The 26,928-nt window shown below is 35.2% G+C and overlaps 7 protein-coding genes across 7 annotated transcripts; 3 read left to right on the forward strand and 4 right to left on the reverse strand.

Annotated features, from left to right (window-relative positions):
- Positions 1 to 2,207: 2,207 nt before the first annotated feature.
- OCT59_024141 (uncharacterized protein) lies at positions 2,208 to 3,008 on the reverse strand (the record flags this gene model as incomplete). Its single annotated transcript, XM_066135209.1, has 3 exons — positions 2,208 to 2,211; positions 2,412 to 2,765; positions 2,938 to 3,008. The coding sequence occupies 3 exons, from the start codon at positions 3,006 to 3,008 to the stop codon at positions 2,208 to 2,210; spliced, it is 429 nt and encodes a 142-aa protein (XP_065991255.1).
- Positions 3,009 to 3,819: 811 nt separating this feature from the next.
- Positions 3,820 to 4,587, forward strand: OCT59_024142 (uncharacterized protein; the record flags this gene model as incomplete). The annotated part of the gene is made up of 3 exons (XM_066135210.1): positions 3,820 to 4,009; positions 4,241 to 4,331; positions 4,482 to 4,587. 3 exons carry the CDS (start codon positions 3,820 to 3,822, stop codon positions 4,585 to 4,587), a joined length of 387 nt encoding a protein of 128 aa, XP_065991256.1.
- Positions 4,588 to 4,819: 232 nt separating this feature from the next.
- OCT59_024143 (uncharacterized protein) lies at positions 4,820 to 5,961 on the forward strand (the record flags this gene model as incomplete). The annotated part of the gene is made up of 3 exons (XM_066135211.1): positions 4,820 to 5,017; positions 5,206 to 5,446; positions 5,546 to 5,961. 3 exons carry the CDS (start codon positions 4,820 to 4,822, stop codon positions 5,959 to 5,961), a joined length of 855 nt encoding a protein of 284 aa, XP_065991257.1.
- Positions 5,962 to 7,831: 1,870 nt separating this feature from the next.
- On the forward strand, positions 7,832 to 9,254 carry OCT59_024144 (uncharacterized protein; the record flags this gene model as incomplete). The annotated part of the gene is made up of 7 exons (XM_066135212.1): positions 7,832 to 7,895; positions 7,988 to 8,026; positions 8,602 to 8,636; positions 8,761 to 8,784; positions 8,877 to 8,995; positions 9,086 to 9,163; positions 9,245 to 9,254. The coding sequence occupies 7 exons, from the start codon at positions 7,832 to 7,834 to the stop codon at positions 9,252 to 9,254; spliced, it is 369 nt and encodes a 122-aa protein (XP_065991258.1).
- An 11,921-nt stretch (positions 9,255 to 21,175) lies between these two features.
- On the reverse strand, positions 21,176 to 21,592 carry OCT59_024145 (uncharacterized protein; the record flags this gene model as incomplete). Its single annotated transcript, XM_066135213.1, has 1 exon — positions 21,176 to 21,592. One exon carries the CDS (start codon positions 21,590 to 21,592, stop codon positions 21,176 to 21,178), a length of 417 nt encoding a protein of 138 aa, XP_065991259.1.
- Positions 21,593 to 21,910: 318 nt separating this feature from the next.
- OCT59_024146 (uncharacterized protein) lies at positions 21,911 to 22,156 on the reverse strand (the record flags this gene model as incomplete). Its single annotated transcript, XM_066135214.1, has 1 exon — positions 21,911 to 22,156. One exon carries the CDS (start codon positions 22,154 to 22,156, stop codon positions 21,911 to 21,913), a length of 246 nt encoding a protein of 81 aa, XP_065991260.1.
- Positions 22,157 to 22,270: 114 nt separating this feature from the next.
- OCT59_024147 (uncharacterized protein) lies at positions 22,271 to 26,784 on the reverse strand (the record flags this gene model as incomplete). Its single annotated transcript, XM_066135215.1, has 8 exons — positions 22,271 to 23,611; positions 23,674 to 24,136; positions 24,239 to 24,647; positions 24,750 to 25,521; positions 25,615 to 25,980; positions 26,055 to 26,103; positions 26,166 to 26,278; positions 26,440 to 26,784. The coding sequence occupies 8 exons, from the start codon at positions 26,782 to 26,784 to the stop codon at positions 22,271 to 22,273; spliced, it is 3,858 nt and encodes a 1,285-aa protein (XP_065991261.1).
- Between the last annotated feature and the right edge of the window lie 144 nt (positions 26,785 to 26,928).

Raw genomic sequence — 26,928 nt, forward strand, 5'->3', positions numbered from 1 at the left:
GGGAAGGTGAAAGAAAGAGAAAGGGGAAGGGGAAAGGGGAAGGAAAGAAAGAAAGGAAGAAAGAAAGAGGAAAGGGGAAGGTGAAAGAAAGAGGGAAGGGGAAAGGCGAAAGAAAGAAGAGGTAAAGGCCGTGAGAAAAAAAAAATTAAGCTTTTGCTAAAAAAGCTTAATTTTTTTTTTCGTTATACCGCAGCTGAAGCTGCAGTAATTATTAAGTAATATCACGTGACGCACGTGATATATAATTTTATATAAATAGGGCTTTCCCCCGCCCCGGAATTTTTTTTTTTATTTTAATAATTTTAAATAGATGTATATATATGCTTATATATACATATATATATATCTATTAACTAATACTTTACGAAAAGCCCTTCCTCTGTAAACAGGTAGAGGCCATAAAGTACCTATAGGGGGAGAGCCATTGCTGCTTCCTCCACCTGTTTATAGTGATAAAAAGAGGGAGTCTTCAGTGGTAAGGTTTAGTACTAAATTAAACATCATAACACATCGTGTTGATACATTGTTTATATTAACAATGTGATTTAATGTTAAATAATTCATTTAGAATATAAATATTATAAATTTAATAATGTTTGTAATTTACAAATAAATAAAAATAAAAATTAACAATTTTAATGTAATTAAGTGTAATGCTACGTTATCCAGTGTAATTGTAGTATTTTTTTTGTGTTTTTTAACGCAATTCCGCGTTTTTTAGTACAATTCCGCATTTTTTAGTGCAATTCCACATTTTCTAGCATAATGTTACATTTTCCAGTATAATTTTCTAAAAAATATAATAATTGTGGTACTTTTTAGTGTAATGCTATATTGTCTAGTGTAATTGTAGTATTTTTTAGTGCAATGCCGCATAATTTAGTATAGTGCTATATTTTTTAGTATAATTTAATGTAATGTGGAATTTTCCAAAAAATGTGATAATTGTGATGCTTTTTAGTGTAATTTGGTGAAATGCTACATTTTCCAGTGTAATGCCATATTATTGAGCATTTTCAAAAAAAAATGTAACATTTTAACATTCTGACGAAAGTGAAACATTTGACCAAAAAAACATAAAATTTGCTGAAAATATGCAACATTTGACAAAAAATATAGAATTTTCATAAAAAAATGCACCATTTGCTAGGAAATCGTAATATTTGACAAAATTAGATTTTAATTGACAATGTTATAACAATTTTATGAAATGTTGTTACAATGATATCACATTGGAGATAAAATGTGGCATTTTCATAAAAATGCACCATTTGCAAGAAAATTGGAACATTTGACAAAAAAAAAGCAAAATTTGATTTAATTGACAATGTTATAACAATGTTACGAAACGTTACATTTGAGATATAATGTAGCATTTTCCCAAAATTTCATAAAATTTATAAAATTTGCTAAATCGGACAATGTTGTAACAATGCTATTCCAAAAAATTGCTCAGCGTAATGCAGCATTTTCCACAATTTCCCACCATTTTCCAGGAAAATGGGGAATTTGCATTTTTTGAATTTTAGACAATGGTGCTCCTTCGACCTGTGACTGCGCATTTTATCAATCTTCCGGATAAATGTTCAGAAGTTCAGTCTAATCCCACTCCTTCCCAAAAAGTTTGAAATTGATCAATAATTGGTGCCAAGTAATGATTTATCTGATGTAGGCTTGGTTCATTAGGGCCTGGCATTAATCCTAAAATGAGCATATTTTCGGATTTAAAGCGCAATTCTCTTGGGAGATTGCAAATAGCTCCATATATAGCACCAGAACTATGAATTGTCCTTTCAAATGGCTGAAACCAATCGACGTTAATCATAATACCCAAATGATCATCTGCATGTTCTTTATTAAAAAATCTTTGTTCGTCAGATTCATCATCCACTATTATTCCACTATTTGAGAAATTCTTCCAAATTTCACCATCATATACATCACATAAGACTCGGTCGTTGACGCTTCTATCGGCCCATAATTTAAGATTTTTTTCAAAGTTTGGCCTTTGATACATTTGTAAAAGTTGCTCTTTTATACTGGACATCTGATAAATTAATAATGGCGCATTAACGACTTTACCATCGTCTAGTTCTTTTTGTTCTGATAATGAAGCATTGCATTGTCGAAGTGAACGATGATTTGGAAATTGTACATGACCACATTTTTTTATTGCTTTGTGTTGTTAGATTATGTGTTGTTTAACATCATCTATATTATGTAATTTGTGACATGAAGGATATACGAAAAATTTGACAAATTGATGCTTCAATCCTAATTTCTTTCTTGCAGTATACAACGAAGTAGGAAAATCTTTAAAACGATCGTAATTAAAATTTGTTAAAATATGTTTGATGAATTTAATTAATGTATCGATTGCGGTATCTGCTAGTCGAAACCTAGTTTGATACCTCAAAACAAACACAATTATCCAATCTTCAATATTTTGCAGATTTTCATTAATATTGTTTGGAAAATCATAATTCGGTGGAGAGTAATCTTCAAAAATGTTGGTTTCTTCGCCATTATCATCCCCATCATCCCCATTATCGCTATCATCCCCATCATCGTTATCATCCTCATCATCCCCATTATCATTATCATCCCCATCATCCCCATCATCATTATCATCGCTATCATCCCCATCATCGCTATCGCCATAATTATCAGTTTCTTCGTTACTGTCATTGTTATTATCACTGTCATTTATATTTTGCATTTGAGTGTCATGCTCCAAATAAGTATTATACCTGCTTCGTTTTCTCCTTTTCGAAAAAATGTTGACAAATTTTCTGATGATGATGTGCTTTCTTGAGGGTCGATAAAGATTTCTTCATTAATGAATGACGATCCAATACTCATTGGGTCTTTGAAGTAGTTGCATCATCAAGACTTAGACTTATTTAATGTTTTTGTTTAGTTCTTGGATCAACATACTTTCCGTTGCATTTATTACAATAACATTTTTCTTTAGTTCTTGTTTTAACGCGTCTTTCATTAACATTCATCATTTTTTCAAATTTTGATTTAATTTTACAAAATGTGAATTTAACCAAAATACCAGCATTTCGCTGTAATAAATAATCAGACGATACATTTTTATTTTTTTTGAATATCAATACATCAATTGTATATACATTTTTATTTTTTTTCGAGCTTCAATACATCAATTGTATATTTTTTTCAAACATCAATACATCAATTGTAGATCAATACATAATCGAAAGTGAATATGTTACATTTTAACAGATCTACAATAAAATTTAACTTTCAGTATACTCCTTGTTTAACTTTTTATAGCCAAATTATTCTTAATTATATACTTAAATATATCAGCGATAACAATAAATTTAACTTTCAGTATACTCCTCGTAACCTTGTTTGATTAAATTTATATATTAAATTCCAAATTATTCTTAATTATATTCTTAATATACTTAGCGATTGGCTAACTAATTCCAAAATTAGCGATGACCAAAATAGAACAATTCAAATCATTTAACTATTTAACTATTTTCCAAAATCAGCGATGACCAAAATAGAATAATTCAAAAATTATTTAATTATTTCAAACAATTACACGAAGAAAACATTTAATTGGAATAAATATATAAAGAGTGATTTTTTTTTTTACAATACAAACGTCGATTTTGCAATTTTGTTCCTTTATATTAAAATTGTTTTTACAATTTTCAAATTATTTTATTTTTGTTCCTTTCTAATTTTTTTTTTACTTAACTCTTTTTTTACTTTACGTTTCTTCAATTTTACGTTCGTTCCTTCCACATTTCTAGCTTTTACTTCATTTCTTTTCTGATAATGACCAAAAAAAGAAGTTTGTTAACGCGTCGTACTCGTACACTACATTCTCCTTTATCCATCAATGCTTCTCATGATGGACAGGGTATTCGGACAGTTCGCTCTTTATCACACTTAAATTCAGCTGAATCCATCGACCAAATACACAATCGTAATCGATTAAATAGGTCATCAAGTCTGGATACTGAAGGTATAATTTACGTTTTGGCAGATAATTTGGCAGATCATTCGAAATTTTGATTAAATAGCAAACTTAATTTAAAAATTACTATTTTTTTTGTACATTAAGAACGTATTTCACGACTTGAACGGGAAATGTCGTCAATTCAAGAACAAATGTCCACTGGGTTTGGGCAAATAACGAGAATGCTGGAGCGTTCTCTGAACTCACAAGAACGTTCACGACAAAATTGACAAATAGAATATATTCAGGTTGATGATGACGATGACGAAGATGAACTTGATAAACAAGACAATGAGGAATATATCCCTGAAAAAGATCTACATTCGTTGTAAGAGACAGCACAAAAACAATATAATAAGAAGCATCGAAAAGAAATAAAAGTTTGTTTTGGTATATTTTTATTATTTATGTGACGTTTAAACTCATTAATTTTATCAATTTTCATTTTATAGAACGAAATTAAAATTCTAATTCATAGCGCAAAAATCGATAAAATTCCCATCGATTATATGAAGAAGTTTGGCGAGATTGCACCACAAATGGAAAAGGATCTGATCCCCCGTATCCAATCACTTCTTGAATAACGTGGTATTTGTGCAACATTAAGTATAGTTCGGGATGTGTTCTCGGATTTGCATAAAAATGGCCGACGTAAATGGAAAGAAAGCCAGCTTAACGAGGCAGAAATAAAACAATAAAAAAATAATAAGCCATATAATCAACCGTTTATCAGAAGTAAGTTAATCAAGTTCCAAATTTTTAGGTTATATTGAAAATTAATAATAGTTATTTTAATTTCAGAAACGGGAACGAAATATGAAGGGCGCATTAGCCATGAAGAATCACCCCAATTATCAAAAATCTTTTAAAAAACGTGGGATCAAGGATATTAATGAAATATTAAACAAGAACGAATACCACTTTCCTAAAGAGAGTGATCCGGAGAATGATCCAAACGCATCCACAGACCGCAAAAACCTTTTTGTTTACAAATTATCATGGAGATCTGATGAAGTAAGTCAGACAATTCATTTTGTTTATGCGCAGTGACACTAAAATGTCTTTATCAATACGTGATTGGTGCTTCTGGTTTTGCCAAATCTCGACATATCAATTTCCTTGCATGCTTTCGAATTTTGGAAAAATGCCAAACCTCAAAAACAACAGAAGTTTATCTATTTCTAATACACGTTTATTTTTAGTTAACGAACCTTCTACATTCAATTGACGAGTACATGGAAAAATATTTTCCAGAAAATAAGAGAGTACGTCCTCGTATCCTTAAAGATGAATTTTGGAAAAATAAGAAAGCACCACCAAATTTAATTTGGTGGACACTTAAAGACGGAAAGCGAGAATCTCCCTCAGTCCATAAATCTATTGACGAAAAATCAGATGATGAGTCGGAATCGGAGAGCAAAGAGGAGGAACAAAGTCAACAAAGTTAACAAAGTCAACAAAGTTATGGTAATTGAGTATTACTGTTCTCTTTTTTTTTATGGAACGGAATTTTTAGAAAATTTTTTAAATTTTTCTTTTAAGGTCTCAACGTCGATAAATTAGATATAAATGCTGAATCTGATGAAGAAGAAGAGGGTGAGGATGAGGCAAACGAGCTGGAGCAAGAGGAAACGTTATTATCACAGACATCGGGACGACGATCAAACAAACGATCTAAACAATCCTCCAAAACCCCACCATTATCACTGCAAAAACCCCCATCATCACGGAAAACTTCTCAACAAACACGATCATCAAAAAGAATTTCAAAAAATAAAAAATCCACAAACAAAAACAACGAAGCACTTGATGAATTGCAGGAAGTTATTGACAACATGCATGATCAATCGAAAAAAACAAATAAAAAATCATCATCCAAACCATCGTCCCAAGAACAGGAACATATTCATGATAATGTTCCTAAGAGAACCTCAAAAGAAAAAGAAAAAGAACAGTAAGGGTGTAGGAAGAATATGTAGGGATATTAATGGATTATATAATAAATATCAAAATATATGTAATATTTTTGACAATTTTTATTTCAAATTTGGTAAATTTGGCGTCATTACTAAAAATTTACCTAAATTCAGCACAATTTGCATTACGTTTGCATAACATTACTAAAAATTTAACTAAATTCACCACAATTTGCACTTCGTTTACATAAAATTACTAAAAATTTAACTAAATTCATTACGATTTGCATTACGTTTACATAAAATTACTAAAAATTTGACTAAATTCACCACAATTTGCATTACGTTTACATAAAATTACTAAAAATTTAACTAAATTAACCACAATTTGCATTACGTTTACATAAAATTACTAAAAATTTAACTAAATTCACCACAATTTGCATTATGTTTGCATAACATTACTAAAAATTTAACTAAATTCACCACAATTTGCATTATGTTTACATAACATTACTAAAAATTTAACTAAATTCACCACAATTTGCATTACGTTCACATAATATTACTAAAAATTTAACTAAATTCACCACAATTTGCATTATGTTTGCATAACATTACTAAAAATTTAACTAAATTCACCACAATTTGCATTATGTTTACATAACATTACTAAAAATTTAACTAAATTCACCACAATTTGCATTACGTTCACATAATATTACTAAAAATTTAACTAAATTCACCACAATTTGCACTTCATTTACATAACATTACTAAAAATTTAACTAAATTTACCACAATTTGCACTTCGTTTACATAACATTACTAAAAATTTAACTAAATTCACCACAATTTGCACTTCGTTTACATAACATTACTAAAAATTTAACTAAATTCACCACAATTTGCATTACATTTGCATAACATTACTAAAAATTTAACTAAATTCACCACAATTTGCACTTCGTTTACATAACATTACTAAAAATTTAACTAAATTCACCACAATTTGCATTACGTTTACATAAAATTACTAAAAATTTAACTAAATTCACCACAATTTGCACTTCGTTTACATAACATTACTAAAAATTTAACTAAATTCACCACAATTTGCATTACGTTTGCATAAAATTACTAAAAATTTGACTAAATTCACCACAATTTGCATTATGTTTACATAAAATTACTAAAAATTTAACTAAATTCACCACAATTTGCACTTCGTTTACATAACATTACTAAAAATTTAACTAAATTCACCAAAATTTGCATTACGTTTACATAACATTACTAAAAATTTAACTAAATTCACCACAATTTGCATTACGTTTACATAAAATTACTAAAAATTTAACTAAATTCACCACAATTTGCATTACGTTTACATAAAATTACTAAAAATTTAACTAAATTCACCACAATTTGCACTTCGTTTGCATATCATTACTAAAGATTTGCCTAAAATTTCCCACAATTTAATGATAATTTACTGAAAAATTTCTCAACATTTGAATTAGGAATTCTGTAGGAATTCCGCCATTTTGACAAAATTTGCCAAATTGTAAGACCTCCATTATCCCAAAATTGTAACACAATTTACCCCAATTTATCAGGATAATTCTCAATTTGCCAGAAAAATTCCAGGCAAATTTTGCGACAATGACATCTGTTCGACCTGTGCTATATCTTCTTTTTTTATAGAATTTTCGGCGTATTCAACTTGGAAAACGAAACTTTTTTAAAAAAATAGTTTAATTTTCTATTTTTAGGAAACATTACTAACGTTTCCAATAATTCTTTTTTTTATAGGTTTTTTTGGCGTACTCGACTTAGAAAAACGAAAGGGTAAGTTTCGAGGCGTTCGCCTCGAAACTTTTTTTTCTAAATTGTTTTAGAAAACATACTGATGTTTCCTTTCTTTTTTTATAGAATTTTCAGTGTTTTGGCTTTGGGAAATGAGAAACCGAAGGGTAAGTTTTGAAGCATTTCGCTTCAAAACTTTTAATTTTTTTTTTAATTTTTTGTAAGGAAACGTTTCTAAGTTTCCTTTTTCTTTTTGTAGGAACGCTGGACGTTTGGATGATGGAATCGAAACGAACTGGTAAGTTTCGCAACGTTGCGTTGTGAAACTTAATTTTATTAAATTTTTTTTTTAAGAAACGTTAGCTAACGTTTCTTCTTTTTTTTGTAGATACACTCTGGATTCCTTCCGATATTGGATAGTTAGGTTTCAAAGTTTCGTTTCGAAACTTCGATTTTTTTTTTATTTTTAAAAGGAACGTTACTAAATACTAACATTCTTTATTCTTTTTTGTAGGTTCCAGTGCTCCAGGATTCTGAAACGGGCAAAATGTAAGTTTCGTTTAATGAGCTTAACGAAACATTATATATATTTTTTTTTAATTAAGAAACGTTCTAACGTTTCTTTTACTTTTTGTTGTAGGTTCTGGTGCTGCTCCAGGATAAATGTAAGTTTCATTTAACGAAACTTAATATATTTTGTTTTTTTAATTAAGAAACGTTCTAACGTTTCTTTTAACTTTTTTTTGTAGGTTCCGGTACTCTAAGATTCTGAAACGTCAACATGTAAGTTTCGTTTTAGCGAAACTTAATCTATTTTGTTTTTTTTTAATTAAGAAACGTTCTAACATTTCTTTTACTTTTCTTTTCTTGTAGGTCTCCAAGTCGGGTATCATTGGAAAGTGATAACGGTAAGTTTCGCAACGAAACTTGAAAGTGATAACGGTAAGTTTCGTAATGAAACTTACTGTGTTTTATTTGTTTTTTTATTATTAGAAACGTTTTTTAACGTTTCTTTTCTATTTTTTTTTGTAGGTTCGAGCTGGATACTTGACTTTGGTAAGTTTCGCAACAAAAATGTTGCGAGATTTTAATTTTTTTTTTATTAATTTTTTTAAGAAACGTTCTAACGTTTTTCTCTTTTTTTGTAGATATCAGTTCTTCAATTTTGGGAGTCTGATCGATCTGGAACTCCCTCTCCTCCAGCTTCGATCTTGGGTTTGATAACGTGTAGGTTTCGAAGTATAACTTTGAAACTTCAGTTTAAATGGTGAGTTTCGTGACAAATATCACGAAACAATTTTTTTTTTTGATTTTTTTATTAGAAACCGTTTACTAACGTTTCTTTTCTTTTTTGTAGGTTTGGGGATATTTGGGAAGCTTTGTTGAATAGAAGCCATTACTTTCCGTTCAGGTATTGGATATGGCTTCCGAAATGGTAAGTTTCATACGTTTCGTTACGAAACTTCTGTTTTATCTTTAAGAAACATTCTAACTGAATGGTTTTCTTTTTTTGTAGGTTATTGTAACAAGATATTAGTCCTTTTGTTCCTTGCTTGATGAGTTTCGAAGATTTAACCTTCAAAACTTTTTTTTTTTTTGATGTTTGTTTTATTGTACTTAATTACACGTTATAATTGAATAATTAGATAAATTGTTAATAAAATTAGAATCAATAAATTGTTATAAAATTAGAATCAATAAATTGTTATAAAATTTGCATAAAATTACACAAAATTGTTGCTTAATTATCACTCAATTGTCAGAAATTGTCTTAAAAATATTGCATTTGCACTCAATTGTCCAAAAATTGTCAAACCATTGTCACTCAATTGTCTAAAATTGTTGAAATTTTTCTAGCATTTGAAAGTTAAATTTTGGTAAAATGGTCCATTTTTCCAAAATTTGACAAAAAAATGCACAATTTACCAAAATTTTTCTGGTAAATTGTGCAACAATGGAAAATTTTTATTTCAAATTTGCAATTTACGTATCATTACAAAAAATTCACCACAATTTACATTACGTTTGCATAAAATTACTAAAAATTTGACTAAATTCATCACAATTTGCATTACGTTTGCATAAAATTACTAAAAATTTAACTAAATTCACCACAATTTGCATTACGTTTGCATAACATTAACTAAATTCACCACAATTTGCATTACGTTTGCATAAAATTACTAAAAATTTGACTAAATTCACCACAATTTGCATTATGTTTGCATAACATTAACTAAATTCACCACAATTTGCATTACGTTTGCATAAAATTACTAAAAATTTGACTAAATTCACCACAATTTGCATTACGTTTGCATAACATTAACTAAATTTACCACAATTTGCATTACATTTGCATAAAATTACTAAAAATTTGATTAAATTCACCACAATTTGCATTATGTTTGCATAACATTAACTAAATTCACCACAATTTGCATTATGTTTGCATAAAATTACTAAAAATTTGACTAAATTCACCACAATTTACATTACGTTTGCATAAAATTACTAAAAATTTAACTAAATTCACCACAATTTACACTTCGTTTGCATAACATTACTAAAAATTTGCCTAAAATTTCCCACAATTTAATGATAATTTACTGAAAAATTTCTCAACATTTGAATTAGAAATTCTGTAAGAATTCCGCCATTTTGATAAAATTTGCCAAATTGTAAGTCTTCCATTATCCCAAAATTGTAACACAATTTACTCCAATTTACTGGGATAATTCTCAATTTGCCAGAAAAATTCCAGGCAAATTTTGCGACAATGACATCTGTTCGACCTGTGGAAAGAAGAATAGAAGAAGGCCCAAGAGCTGACGATTTCATTTTTTTTGTAATACCTTGAGCTAATTCCCAATGATGAAAGAAAATGGAACGGCACAGCCAGATTTGGACATAAAGGTCAAAATGAAAGTCGTGCAAAGGTGTATCTAAGATAAACCATATGGTAAGTGAAGAAAAATAATTGCCAAAAAATTCTGTAATAAATATCGGTATAAGTCCTCGTGCGAGTCGCAGGCAGAAAATTGAAGGAGGGTCACAATTCCAACAATTAAGAGCCGTAAATTCAGCAGCAAAAGAGTCTGGTAAAGGTATTAGAAATGACGCGGAAAGAAAATTATCAAGATAATTAGTCTGAAGAGCCAATAGTAGTGTTTCAAAAGTATTTAAAGGGCTAAATTCCGGTAAGATATAAGGACAAGTCCACAAGTGGTCTAAAGTCTCAGGAGAAGAGTTACATTGAGAACAAAGCCAATTCGGATTATAAAAATAAGGCTTTCGTCTCTGAAGAGTTGTAAGCGTCGGAAGCATATCTAATAGTAGTTTGATACGGAAGCCACAAAACTCGGAATGACCATTCCAATGAGAGACGAATTGCTTATTGTTATTGAGACAAAATTTGGTGCATGCCCAATCGGTATCAGAAGTTGAAGAATATGAATTAAATCTTGGTAATACAGCAAGAGTTAAAAGACTTTTAGCGTTAAAAATATTTCTAATAAATTTCCGGATATTCATATCCACAGGTAAGGAATTAAATTATAAAATGCAAGGAGCCAACAATTCCGATGATAGATGAGAAGAAAGATGTGAGTCGGTATGAGCGGCTTTGGCTAATGCATCCACATGATTATTCAAAGAGTCGTCAGCGTGAGCAGGAACCTTGATCAAGGAAACATCCAAATTCTTTTGCGACATAATAGTGCGTATGGAAAACCACAAAAGGTGGTTAAATTCTTTAAGCATTCTAGGAATAAAAGGAGCATCCACATACAAAGATCATAAAGAAAGTAATTGGGCACAATCAGTAGCGACAGTAATCTTTGAATTCTGAGGGAGGGAGTCCAATCCGTGCAATAGAGCAAAAACTTCTGAACGTAAAGCAGAAGGAAAAATGAAAGAAATGATATTATAATGGGATTCCAAAATAAATCTATCAGGATCTATAGCGGTCCATGCATAAGTCATCGAAGATATCGGATAACTAGAAGGAGGAAGGAAGGAACTATCAATATAAAGTGTAGACACTGAAGAAGGAAGTTATATATCAGAAATCCTAGACACTTGATTATTCATAGGAGGTAGTTGAACTGAAGCAAAAAGATAAAATAGTAAAAGAGATTTGGCAAAGCTTAACGAGGCAGAAAGCGAGACTAAGCAAGTATCTGCATGTATATAAGTATGAGGTCTCGTAGGATAACGGATTAAACTAGATAACGGAACATAAGAAAAGCATCCTTCAGAGGGACATCGTTTAATCAAAGTTTTAGAGGTAGAGGATCGCGGAATAGCAGAGATACAACCATGGCATGCAGTAAAATCAGAAAGCAAATCATCAACAGATGACGCAATCCAATGTGAAATAAGAGCTTCATTACGTGGAGCAGGATAGGTAGTAATCACACGGCCAACAAAAAAGAATTAGTATTACGATTAAAAGAAATAGCCCATTGAGGGTTAAACCAATAATTCTGACTAATATCTATAAAAGAAATAGGGGCTACGGTATGAGAAACAGGAATTCTAAATTGTGATAAAATAAACAAAGAAGAAGAATTAGGAATAACAATAAGATTAAATAAATAATTAAACCAAGCAGGCACAGATCCTTTGTTTGATACTCGTTTAAGAAAGCGTAAATCTTTCCAAGAGAGAAGTCGAGAGCTACACGGTGTAATCAATTGAGCAAGATAATGAGTGCAGAAATTCTTCTGAACATTTTTCATGGAAATAAATAAATCTCTTGGTAAAATAGACCGGAGTAGAATCGCCAGACGTAAATCTTTCCTTAGAGGTCGGAACAATAAAGACCACGTGATATTTAATCGAGAAGAGAACAATAAAGAATTGAACAAAGAATGTGTTCGCAGGAAAAAGGTATGGGACCATGGTTCCAGGTCAATAGTAGAAGGATAGGCATACATCACCGTCCAAAAAACTTTAGAGATAAGTAAGTCATCGGGCTGGTAGTGTGTCTCGCTAGCGCTCACCCCACCTCGGCCTCACGGTCTCGCAGTACTTACATCCTCCCTTCGTGGGGCGGGAATCCCCATATATGTGTCCCTATCTGTCCCCATATCTGTCCCATAAATATATAACCAAAAACCAGAAAACAATAGAAAAGGAAGCAAAAAAGAGAGAATAAGAGGGGAAGGACAGATGGGACAAATGGGACAGGCATTTCAGAAATATAGGAAAGGACATCTCCCCAGAAAAAGTTTTATTTTTACCCCCCGAAATGCGTCCCATCAGTCCCGTCTGTCCCAAAAAATCTGTCCCACATTTCTTAGCCTCCAATTGGCTTTTCGAACTGATAACAGGTAGGTCAGCAGGTAGGTTTAAGTCCTCGGTTAGCGGGTTGATTACTTTATGTAAAGCGAACGCAGTGAGCAAGTAAGCGGATAATCTGCACTTCGTCGTCGGGCTGGATGTGGGAGGTGCAAGTACCACCCACCTCTGGGTCTACGACCCGTCGCAGTACCTATATGGCCCCTACGGGGCTCAGGAATCCTTATATATCTGCCACAATCTGGGACAATATCTGAAATAAATATATATACCAAATAACTAGAAAACAATAGAAAAGGAAGCAATAACGGATATAATGAGAGGGTTGTCCCGGATGTGGCAGATGTGGCAGATGTTTCAGAAAAATTATGAGAGGACATCCCCCCAGAAAAAGTTTTATTTTTACCCCCCCAGATCCGCCACATCCGGAACATCTGGAAAAAGTCAGGATTCCGTCTAATAATCTGTTGGAAGCAGTGAGATAGCAAACCAGGTAAGTTAGCAGGTAAGCCCCTAGAAGGTCTATAGAGCCAGTAAGGGCAGTGACATTTATTATGTAATATCTATTTACTATAAGCCCATACTCCCCCACCCCATGTAATATGAAAAATCTTACGTTACACTTATATGTTATATGACCTTTAAATACCCTCCCACCCCCTAAAATATTACGTAATAAATGTCACTGCCCTAAGACCAACCCCGTCCCACCCCCATCAGAAAAAATAAGTAATTGAACAATGGGTATTGAGAATAGAGCATATTCAGATAAGTTTAGAAGACAGTACTAATCCGTCTTCCTCTTTTTTGCTTCCTTAAGGCATTTATCAATACACTGTTTACACGCATCATCAGAATCTAAGATTTTCTGTCCAAGTTTTTTGCATTGCCGATTGTAAGCTGTCTGCTGTCTCTTAGCAGCGATTTCTTTCTTGTTCTCCTTAGTCTTCTTCTTGATCACCCAGTCTACTCCAGTAAAAGTATTCTTATGCATACCACAAATTGTGCAGTCACCATGCAGCCGGTAACACCCATTTGTAGTCATATCTTGTATTTCACTAGCAGTCTCAGTTTCCTTCTTGCACTTTAGACAGTAAAATCGTGTCATCTTGAGATTTGAAGTCTAAAATCTTTCCTTTAATTTGTCGTAATATGTCACAATTAGAGAATTACTACAAGTACTACAGTCTATCCAGAGTACCAGCACGAATTTTAAAAGGTGAAGAGCACTACAACCTATACAAAAAGCCCCTAAAGGAAAAATCACCAGAACGCCCAAAGGTAATTGTATGGAAACCAAATGCAACACATCAGGCAGATCTTGCAGAGATGCCAGTTGACCTCAAAGGATTCCACTATTTCCTCGTAGTGGTAGAAGTCGCGGGAAAGAGAGTCGATGCAGAACCCTTAAAGGATAAAACTGCAAATAGAGTACTAAACGGGTTTGTTAAAATCTATAGAAGAAATCATATCAAGCCTCCAACACATCGACTGGAGACAGACTCCGGATCAGAATTCACTAACGACCAGGTACGTGATTTTTTCCTGAACAGCCTAGGGGTAATGATGAGGTTCAGCGAACCAGGAAGGCATAAACAGCAATCTTATGCTGAAAGAGCTATCCAAGCCATCCAAGAACCCCTTCTTAAACGAATGGTAGCACAGGAGTTGAAAACTGGGGTGACATCCGTGGAATGGTCAGAAGATTTCCATAATATAGTGAGTAAAGTAAATGAACTCTGGCAGAGAAATCCCCCAGACATTCTGACAGGGTCACCCAAAGTGTCAAAAAAGACAGACCTCCTCTCTGAAGGAACACGTGTCAGAGTCAAGTTAGATGAACCTATTTCTGTACTTGGTAACAAACTTCACAGAAAATTCCGTACAGAAGACATAAGATGGAACCTAAACATTCGTGTAATCAAAAAAATGATACTCTCACCTGAACAGCCTTCTACATATCTCCTTAATAGACCACATGGTCGATTAGGTGTATCCAAATGTGCATATACCCGAAAGGAATTGCAAGTAGTTCCTATTAATGAAAAGCCTCCACCTGACTCTGTGATAAGAGGACAACCTGAAAGATTTGTACCTGAGCAGATACTTCGGCATCGCATTAGAAAAGGTCAAGACCAGTATTTGGTTAAGTGGGAGAGATACCCAGATACAGAAGCCACTTGGGAACCTGCTGACCAGTTGAAGGAAGATGTCCCTGACTTAATTCGCAAATTTTGGGAATAAAAAAAAATAGAAGAATTAAAGGGTCTTATTTTTTGTCTCCTCTATTCACATCAGGAACTATCGGAATAAAAACATTCTTCCCATCACAGGTAAAGGCTATATGTTCACGTGATTCATAGACATCATAATTGTAACGTTTCAGACACGTCCGGCTCAATCCAATTTCCCTATGCTTGTATCCATCTAAAACTGCAAGATCCTCAGTGATAGCATAATCAGGGGTAAGTTTGATTGACACTCCCTTTACCATGCCGAATGTCCTACCTGTTCCTAGAGCACCAGATATGTTGTATGTAATACTCTTGTCGATATCCAACCCTAATTCCTCAGCAGCTTCTCTCTGAATAAAAGACGCATTAGCACAAGTGTCTGCTAAACACTGAATTGCTATCCCATTAACCTCTCCATCCAGTGCTAAAAGATCTTTAGTATTCTCCAAACGAGCTATATCAATATCCATAGGATCGTATTCCCTGATATCCTCTTTTTGTTCCTCCTTAGCTAAGTCATCTGAAATCTCTGTGACTTTTCTAGCAGACATCATCTCCTCCTGAAGAATCTCACGGAGTAATTTCCTAAAGTCTGCAGACCTTAACAGGCTTAATAAGTCATTCTTAGTAACAGCTTTTGCAGGTATAGACTTACTACCAATAACTTTCACAGGAATCTTAACAGGGGTTGCTTTGCCTTTCAAGGGTACACTAGAAGAGCTAACTGCTGTCTTATTTGGGGACGACTTAAGAAGTTTTGAGATACTCGAACCTACTTTTTTTTTGACCCAACATGAACCATATAGACATCACCATCTTTTTCTCTCAATTCTACCTTTTCACCAAAACTCACAGTATCAATGTCCATAGCATCATCATTAAGATCAAGGTTTCTCATTGCTCAGGCCAAATCCAGATCATCACGTCTATCTTTAGCCTTCTGAAGTTGATTTGTAAGTATTTTAGACGTCCCACGTTTATATCCCATAATAAGATCAATAGCATTTTGATGATCATCCAAAGTCCACTCAGGAGCATCAGGGTCATCACCAACATCAGGTTCTACATAACTATCATCTTAATCAGGATCCTGATGATCCTGAATAACACATCTCTGTAGTTTTGGTCGAACAGGTTTAATCTGCTATCTATAGACTGGTGGATTACGAACTGGCCGAGCCTGTAATTGTTTAAATTGCACCTGAAAATTCTTGGTAAGTTCTTCAGCCTGAGCCTTAAGCAACTCTTGTAATTGTTCTTGAGTAACCCCAGACGACTTTGATGTCAGTACGACAGGTTCCTGTTTTCCTAATGTAGGTTGAGTTATATCACTGTAATCTGCTCGAAGTCGCCGATTTCTATCTTGTAACTCCAAGCGCATTTCAGCCCTTCTCCGTTCTAAATTTCTCAGATGTTTAACCAAGTCATCAGGATTAAGATTGTAAAACCTTTCTGCTTCAAAAATATTATCAGCTGAAAGACCTCTAAAGAACTGGTCGATAATAAGATCATCAGTTAGTCTTAGTAATTTTCCAGCCCTCTTTACAGTTCTATAAAATGCATCAACTGGCTCATTTTCCTGGCAAAGACTGTTAAAATGGATACGTTTCTTTTCATCTAAAACAGTTGGAAATTGTGTTCTAAGCCAATAAAGCGCCTGATTAGGTTTAATACCTGGAAAAACTATAGGATGATTATTATTAACAGCAACACCAGCATCTGCAGTAGCTGGAGCAGCTCTATCTGTAGGACGAGCACCAGCTCTTTTCCAAGCTTCATCTCCACCCATTAAATCATGAGTAGGAATAAATGCTGCTCTAATAGTTACTAATGCATTAACTGGATATCTTGAATAGATTTGTGCTTCAGACCCATTTACATAGGTACCTACATTCGGTCCTCCTGCACCTTCTGGTATTACTAATGCTACAAAAGCAGCTAAATTAGCTTCACCAGCTGAAGTGATACCAGAAAGTTTCCAATTTTTTCCTGTAATTTCTCGATCAAACCATTCAGCTGCTTCACCGGCCATGCAGCTTCTAAGTATACCCATAGCTCTTTTCCAAGACTCTGGTGACCCTCCAGCAGCATATGGGTTAAGATTAATAGTATCAAGATAACCCATATAAAGCCTAACAAATGTATCAATATCATCAGTAGCTTTACCCTCAAAAATCGGCAATCCTATCGCAGTGGTAGCCATATCGTCTCTAGTGGATTGTTTAAAAGAGGTGGAGGAGGGTTCAATTGTCTAATTCGAAACCATTGTACCTGAATTCTAAGAGCAGCTATCTGTTGGAAAAGTCTATTCCTAAGTCTCCCTAATGTCTGAATCCCAAAACGCACCCTATTATTAGCATGTGCTAGCTATGCATTAACCTGTACAAGTTGCGCATTAGCCAATACAAGTTGTCCTCCAGTCCGAGTAGCCCTCAGCCGCCAATGATTTAGAAGGATATTACCACGATTCACAGCATTTTGAGCCTCATTACGATCCATTACTGCTTGAGTATAATCTGCTTGTAATACATTACGTTCATGTCGTGCCTGATTACGTTCACCTATAGCCTGTCGACGAAGCTCTACCATAGTATCATAATCTCTTTGCAGGTTATAGTTTTCTTCTATGAAATTATCATTGGCAGCACGTATAATAACTAATTGACGTTCTAAATTAGTAAACGTTTCATCAAATGCATTTATCTTACCTTGTGCAAAAACTAACAAATCTTTTGTAATACCAAGTTCTTCATGTTTTGCTTTACAGCAATACATTAATATATTAATAATATGTTTGATTTGATTATTTGCCTCCTGTATCTCTGAATCAACAGTTAAACGACCCCTAGTAGTCAATAAATTTGCATGAGCCTTTAGTATTCTAACTAATTCATCATCGTCTTCTTCATTGGCCAAATGTGCAGAAAGCGGTCCAGTAGGTTCTGAAGGAGTATAAACTGGAATTGGTGTTGATGTCGACATAGTATTTAAACTAAGTAAGAATAAAATTCAAATGGATCTTTATGTATACAATTTGGACGAGTACACGACTGACTCAAGACAAGGCAATGAGTTTGCTCCATCATGGCCCTTTCGATTAGCCGTAGCAGGTAGCTCAGACTCAGGTAAGACAACTATGATCATTAACTTGTTAATGGGTGACAAGAAGGCAAAGGAGGATGGTAATCGGTATATACTATGTGATGCAGTACTTTTAGTTGGCAGATATCTTGATGAGCTGAAGTGGGCAGTTGTACATGATTTTTTCGAAGAGGAGAAGATCCCATTCACTGCAGTAACCCATAGTGAGATTCCAGAGATTGACTCCTTCGACCCTACTCAAGCTACTGTGGTAATCTTCAAGGATTTGATGGATGCACCTAAAAAAATCCAGGATCTCATCACTGGTTACTTTACACATGGACGACACAAAAATATTTCATATATTTATGTAGCCCAAAAATTCTTTGCCATTCCTAAGGCTATTCGAGAAAATGTTAACTACATCTCACTGCATGGAGGTCATGGGAGCCTTACAGATACTAAGAGAATCATTTGCCTATATACAGAAGAATCAGAGTCATTAGCACCAGTAATTGATGATCTTACTTTGCAACGTGAATTTGTAGTGTTTGATCTTAGATGGTCTAAAAGTGATCCACTGTCCATTCGAGTAAGATGAGATACTAGTCTCAGTTCGATCACAAAGCAATCTCAGTTCAATCCTAGTTCAATCTCAGTTCAATCTCAGTTTAATCCAAATTTGAACCCAGTTCGATCTCAGTCTGAACCCAGTTCAATCACAGTTCGATTTAAGTTTAGTCCCTATGGTCAGAAAGCTGTATCTGAAGCAAAAAAAGGTGGACACTTGATTGAATTTGCTTGGGTATTTCCATCCCCTAAAGAGCGTCAACATTTACTTGTACTTGGTGTCTTAGCTAAGAATACAGATACCTGGATTAAATTTGTCTTTCGGGAAGCTTATGGACTCTCTGGTAAGACCCTAGGAGCTGACTTTCAGGACTTCTTAGCAAAAGTACAGGGTAGGATTGCAAAGACTGAAACTCTGAAAACTGAGAATGTGAAGGAGTTATTCTCCCAATATGAAGCCCTGAAGTCTAGTCGCCCTCTGGATAATAAAAAAATAATAGAAGGTATTGAAGTCCTTTTACAGATCTTTTCTAAGAGCCACATGGACCGTCGAGCATTACAAGTAGGGATTAATAGTATCTTGTGAGAATATCAAGTAATTCGTCTGCAGAAGCTCTAAGAATCATAGCACTTTTTTTACAGCCTTCAAAGTCAATCCTTAACATCTTAGCCTTCAACCCTATTGCTCTTAAGGCACGAGAAGCAAAGTTCTTAATCATTGAATTACTTATATGATTTACATAGTTCTCATAGAATGTATTGAAAGGCTCGTCAATACCATCTGGATATGTATCCCTTAGAAATTGATATAAGGCAATTTCTCCACTATCACAACCTATGGCTATAAGCTGTTCAAGTAGCCACTTCCTAATATCTTCATATGGCTCTCCATCCATAATTTTCATATCCAGTCTTTGTGTAAACAATTGTGTAAAGTCCACATTACTTGCCCGACGAATGATATGAACTAACTTATCCCTAGCAAGTCCCAAGGCTTGTAGAGGGTCATTCTTATCACTAATCTTCTTTATAATCTGTCTGTATAATACACTGGATAATCCTCTATGTGCTGTTTTTAGAGTGATTACTCCATAGTTTTGGCACTGGTTTATTACGATTGATGTTGACATGGCTATCTTTCTTTATGTAAAAAAGAATTATTCAAAATTAAGTAACTATTCGGAGCAGTCTTTACACAACTTGTCCGTTAAGTCACTTGGGCTTACAGGCATGAGACATTCCCTACACAACTCAATATTAAGCTCTGCAAGTCTTGGGGTATGGTCCTCCAAAGTTCGTGGATGACCGGAAGGACTAGAGGAAGGTGTCCCGTTAGTCGTATCTTGCTGTAAGATAAAATCATCATATTCATCTTGGTCAGCCTGAATAGCGGTCCTGATTTGTTGTATATCATTGAAAGTTAACCGCTGCCCATCAAGATTTTCCTCATTATAGCGTGTTTCATTGATAATTTCCTCTATAAGCGCCTCTTCTTCATAATGGACAAGGTAGTAATCCTCAACTACCTCATAGTCACTCTCAATCAGTCTATGATATGTTTTAGTACCACGTCGAACATAACGTCCTGTATCTGTATTTAAATATACAGGTTGCTCTTCAGGTGGAGGTGCAGTTTGTCTACGGACAAGCCTTCCATCAATATAATCATGGGATTCCATAACTATTCGATTAAAGGTATCTCCACCGATAATAATTGGATGTCCAGTTATAGGGTTAGCTATATATATAAGGGTAAGACATGTCTTTTTTTCTGTATGTATCTACATACCTAATAGTTTTCTTCAATTTTTAATAACCAAGTGACATGGTCATCAGTCCTTATCAAAAAATACAAGAATACCTGATGATGAGGTTACATGGTCATCAGTCCTTATCAAAAATGCAAGGATACCTGATGATAAGGTTACATGGTCATCAATCCTTGTCGAAAAAATGCAAGGATACCTGATAAATAAGTTACTGGGTTATTGGCCTAGAATGTATTCATGGAAAAACTATGGATTATATTACAGAAAATGTGAACGGAGTTCATGTCACGTGATTTAATGCGGTACGTAGATCATTTCCTTTTTGGGCGATACCCGTTCCACAAAAAATCGATTTGGTAAGAATGCGTTTGGAACCTTGTGTAACATAAATTTCTTTTTTCGGTAATTCGGGATTACGCGGTAATGCCGGCCGGATCTAAAAAAAATGACTCTGCAGGGTAATTCCTACGAAAGTCAAGTACAAAATGCTTACTCCTGTTGAATCCAATCATTCCACTTCCAGTCCAATCTCCAAGGATCACCTCCCCATCTATGTTCACTTAATGCATGCTCTATGGTTTCCCTTTCCTGGGGGTTCACAACCATTCCATTCCTAAGCATTTTCTCCATAATATAAAGCTGATCCTCGGTGAGGCGGTCTATCCATCTTTTATAGAAGTCGTTTACATCTTCAAATGATATCCAGTCAATATTCCCTTTTTCAAACGGCTTTCCAAGAGCTTGGACATGCCCAATTGTAGTAGCGTAATTTTTCCATCCCTTATATGCTTCTTGACGAACCTCCTGCCACCACACACTATCTACTTTACTCGCTGCAATAAGGTTAGTATCTGGGATCTTTGCAACAATGCATTTGACTATTTCTACTGGTAATCGGTCCAACATGATGTTATGTTACTTATACTATAGCCATCTTCAATTACTGTATACCCATTACAAATGGATAAAAAATATAAACTAAATTCGTACAGGAGCCGCTTATGCAAGAAGTTCTGCTAAGGTTTTCTCAGCCTCATTCATAGTGACAGCTCACTTTGGGGGACCTGTTAATGAGTCCTTAGTTACATTATAATACAACTCGAAGAGGGCCTCAAGTTTGTCTAAAAGAGCTTGTTTATTCTTGTATGATTCACGAATCTTTGCTATTTTAGCAGTATATGCTGCATTATCTGGAAAGAGTTTTCTGGCCACGAACTTCACATATTATACAGGAGACTTTGCTGTCTGAATTCTCTTGATATACTTCACATGATCCTGGACAAGGTAGCTGGTTTTGCTAAACCCAGATACTAATGCGACTACTATAGTGTCTTTTAATGCATGGATAATCTTGAAGACAGTTTCATCAGAGACAATGGTGAACTGATTGCATGATGCATCATAAATAACTTCATCACTAATGCTGTCAGTGCAGTTAATAATACTTGCTAATTCAGTATATGTTGACATGATTCCTTATACTTTTTTGTACTTTGTAATAAATAGGAATCTTCAAATTGACTTTACATTCAAGCAAGAAAAAAATATATATACCTACTGTAAATCCAACTGCATTCTTAGCAATCATGTCCAGATAACCTTGTTTGCATTTTTCACATGGCAGTATCCTGCGGTTTCAAACTTGAGAGCTTTCAATGCTTTGGATGCATTTTCTGGACAAGTGATAAGTGTAGGACTACTCAGCTGTTCCTCTAGAATAAATCCATCTGTATGGATACGTCGTACTTTATCCTTATATAGTTCTAATAACTCTGAAGTCATCTTCCGTCCATGTGTTAATAAGAATGGAGCAATCCTAGGATACTCACCCTTGAAGGGACTACCTGGGTTTGTGAATTGGAATCGCCACTGGTCAGATCCTACTGGTATGATGGAGTCAAGTGTGTGGCCTTCTGGAAACTTGAATGGATCTGTTTGATCTGTGGTGAGTGTCTTGTAATTGCATTTCCTCTGGTAGAGTGCTCCCCATAATGTATTGAGAACTCTCTTTGCAACACGACCGGCCACGCCACCCTGGTTCTTTATATTGAAGAAAAAGTGAACATACTCACCAAATATTACAGTCCCAGGAATTCTTGCTTCTCTGTCATATATCAAGGCATTTGGCTTTCCATCCTGGATTAACTGTATATCAAGACCAAGTTTCTTTGCTCGTTGTAAGTCAATGAATGTATAGACTCCCCTCTTATTCTGTCGGAAGAGAATGTCATTACCACTTACCTTGCCCTTGGGCGCTCCCTGAGAGCTAGCACGAAATAATCCATACAAGGCATAACCTCTGTGGTCTACAAAGTCTTTGAGTATTTGAAACTTACCTTGTTGGATTGGAAAGTTAGCATTTGATTGCTGAATACTTGGATACAAACTTGTCACGTCGTATTGTCTTCCATAGCCCTTCCATTCATTATCTGCCCAGATAAGACCTCCCATCATTGCATCACTTATCCACTCTGCTTCGACTGGATCAAGAGGATCATTAGCTGGAACTTCTACACTAAACCGTTCAAAAAGCCAGAGAGCAGTTCTCTTGTACGACCAGTTGTGGTAAGATAAGTCGATTCCTAGACCGAACTTCTTTGTAGCCTGTAGAAAGGAATCCCACTCTTCATGAATCCTCTGGTATGTTTCCTCAAGTGTTTCATATATTCCAGTTTTACGATTCTTCTCAATAGGGATGAAGGAGTAACTATCAGAGTTCTTACCTTTCTGAAACTGTCCAACTGTAAGAGACTTAACTGTCTTACCATTGTATATTGTTACTACATTATTAACCCCATCTTCACGATAAACAAAGGGAGACTTTTGTTTTCTATCTAATTTACTAGGGTGAAGTCTTCCAGGATTCAGTGCAAGAGAGTAGTGGCCTTCAGACAGGATGAAGGTTGCACGTCTGTCAGATTTGCTCTTGGAAATTCGAGTGGAATCCCTACAATATTAAGTGCAAGACTTTCTGCAAGTTGTTCAACCTTATCCATATATGAGACTGGAACTGGAGCATCACGATTGAGACCTAATGCCTTTTTGATATATTCAGGCTTTTTTATAGTCTCGGGTATTTTAGAGAATATACCATAGATATGCTTCAGGCATTCATACAGGCAATCATTTAGCTCCCCATTGCATCCCCCTGCAACCAGTGGAGCATCTCTCACATAAATTATGAATCGTTCAAAGTAATCAGGATCTGCATCATCTGGTAGTTGTGCTTCATCATAGTGGTCCAAGAGTGAGAAGAGGCTGGCTGGTTGGTTTCCTGATGTCCATCCACCGAGTTTCCAGTTTTCATAGGGAAGTAGGATCTGGAACTTTCTATCTGGAAATCGCGCCTGGAGAGTCTGACCGAGTCTGGCGATAGCTCCTCTGGAAAAGCGGGCACTGGAATACTGAAGTTCCTTGATGTCAGGTCGTGTTGGTAAAGTGCGGGCGATTCTTGAGTATTGCATTTTTATGTATATGACTTGTCTTTAACTATAAATAATATCTTTCTATATATATACGAAAAAAAAAGAAATAATCTCAAATAGCGCTTACAATATGTCATTGATAGCGCCCTCAGTATCCTTTTCATTCCAGTCATCGATGATTCCATTGGCGGCCTCCCATTCATGTTCCATATCAGTTTTTGGACGTTCCTCTGGGATTTCTCGTGCCTTACCTTTATTTATCTTCATAGTTTCATAACCAGAGGTAGTAGGGATAATCTCAGCATCACGATCCTCCTTGTATACTCTTATTAGATTTGCGAGTTCTTTACGGCTAGGTGTTTTAGGTGAGTTCCCATTATATTCGATCCAGTCCTTGAAGCGGTCTACTACTTCCCTAAGGTAGTACTGGTACTCGTCCTCAATACGTGTTGTGGGACATTCCTCTACTTCAAACACGAGTATTTTCCAGTCATACTCGTCTGACACGTCTTGGTACTTAGCCCATAAATCCTTACCTGTATTGTAGAGATCATTGAAGACCTGGTCCTTTGAATTCTTGACCCATGGCTTACGATCCCATCAGTGTCTTTCATGCCAAGCCCAGTGTGCTTGAGTACCTTCCTTTGGTTCAGGGTCCCGGTCAACTTCTAGTTCTGTATCGAGTTCTGGGATAGGTTGCTCTTCAGGAGCTGGTTCTGAATCAGGCTTAGTGACAGATGCAGAAGATTCTGCGGGAGACTCGGATTGTTGTTCAGGAGCTGGGTTCACAGTTGTAAAATCTGAGTCAGATAGCAAGTCATCTAAAACGTCGTAGTCATCATCAGCTTTAAATGCAGGTTTCTCAGCAGACAGCTCATTTTCTTGATCAGGTTCCTCATCAGATAGATAACAGTCCGAGAAGCTATCTATAGGTTCATTAGTATCTGACTCTATAGGAGCTGGAGATTCCTCAGGAATAGGATCCTCATTGATGACAGGTGCGGGTTTTGCCTTCAAGCAATCGGGCTTAAGTGGTACTGGTGGTGAAGTCTTTTTGGAAACTGGTTTCTCTTCAGTAGGCTTCTTCTCGACAGGAGCGGGTTTTTCCTCAGCAGGTTTCTCAACAACTGGCTCCACTTCCTCTTGATCTACTTGCGATTTACTAGCTGGATTATATATATTTGCCAAGAACTTTACCAAGGCATTTGGATCAGATGCGGGCTTCTCAGGAGTTTCTACATTTATTCCTTTTATATTGATTTCATCTGTTTCGTGGATCCATTTTTTGGTGAGAAACTTCTTGTAAAGGTCCTCCCTGGATATGCTATAAACTCGTGGTGTTGCCTTACCTACACGTATTTTTCTGCTATTTATACCCAACTCATTTGATAGGATTCTAGAAGCGTTTATCTTTGATAGGGGTGTAATGCAATGAGTTTCACAGTATGAAGTATATACCCTATAAAATTCTTAAACAGGTAGATCGGTTATATGATTTTTTACTATGAGGTAAGTGTCCTTTATGAATTGAAATAGGGGTGGAAGAGTCGATATGATGTGATCCTGCTTAGATGTTGTCATAGGTGGTGGATTCCCATTGAAGTCTGGATAAGCATCTGCAATGGCTCTCAAGTAAGCATAGAATGCCTCACTGGCGCCTGGGTATTTCATAGCGTTACTGAGTTTCTTAAAGTAGTTGAGGTCTCCCTTGCGGGATGGTGATACATCCAAGAACACTGTGCACCTATCGTCATTCTCCACTCTGAGAGCATTTTCATTAGTGAATACAATGGTGGATATAAAGTTTTTGTAATGTGTTGGCATCTTGTATTTTTCATGGATTTCCATTATGTCACCTGTTACCTTATCCTTCAACGATCAATACAGATTATTCCACTGGCTTTTTTCTGTAGGCATTTCCTCGAGGAGGAGAAGAACCTTACCTTGTAATTGCCCATTAAAACTTCCAAGAATCGTTTGAGGATCGCTGGTCTTATAAACAAGTTGAGTACCTAAGACACTACGTTGAATGAAATCTGTTATAATACTCTTACCCCAACCCTGTCCAGATTTCAGGTAGAGAATACATTTTCCTTCCAGCTGCCACACCGGCCAACCACTTTATGATATACTCAGTAAGATTCCAATCGCCTGAACACCAGATATCCTGAATGTGAAAGAAGATAAATTTAACCGCGAGGTGGGTTGTAGATTCAAAGTGGATATCGAACGCAGGATATGGAGGAATCCTGGAAAGATATTGAGATAAAGTTGGCCACCTAGTTTAAAGATACGGGATTTTTGAGGGTCACAGGTAGCTACACATACAGTACTATATTCGATCATAAACCATTTGTTGATATTAAATTCAACCTTTTGTGAAGGACCCTGTTCAGATTGTGTGTAAAAGACTTTGGTAATTGGACGGATAAGTTTATTAATATTTTTATCAGGGATGTGCTCAAGGTTTTTGATTTCTGATCGCCACATGAAGACTCCATGCGGGTTGGAACAGGGGATAAAGTAACTGCAAAGATAACCTTTAGCTTGATTGAGATCCCTCATATTCTTTGCAGCGTTAATGAGCCGTTTAAGCTCATCAATACTAAAAGCCTTCTTTTGTTCACCGAACTTGGAGATAACTTGAGCTTGAGTGCTAGTTTGGGCAGTCATTTTTTGTTCTATCAAATCGAGTACTAATTTATAGTTACCTAATCTTCAATTGCCGAATATTTTTTCCAAAGATCTGCACTCCTACCAGGTTACCCTCCTGTAGTCCTATGGTCCTGCGATTCTGCGGTCCTCCGGTTATATCTG

The sequence above is a fragment of the Rhizophagus irregularis genome, chromosome 4 (genome assembly GCF_026210795.1).
Source record: "Rhizophagus irregularis chromosome 4, complete sequence".
NCBI lineage: Eukaryota > Fungi > Glomeromycota > Glomeromycetes > Glomerales > Glomeraceae > Rhizophagus > Rhizophagus irregularis.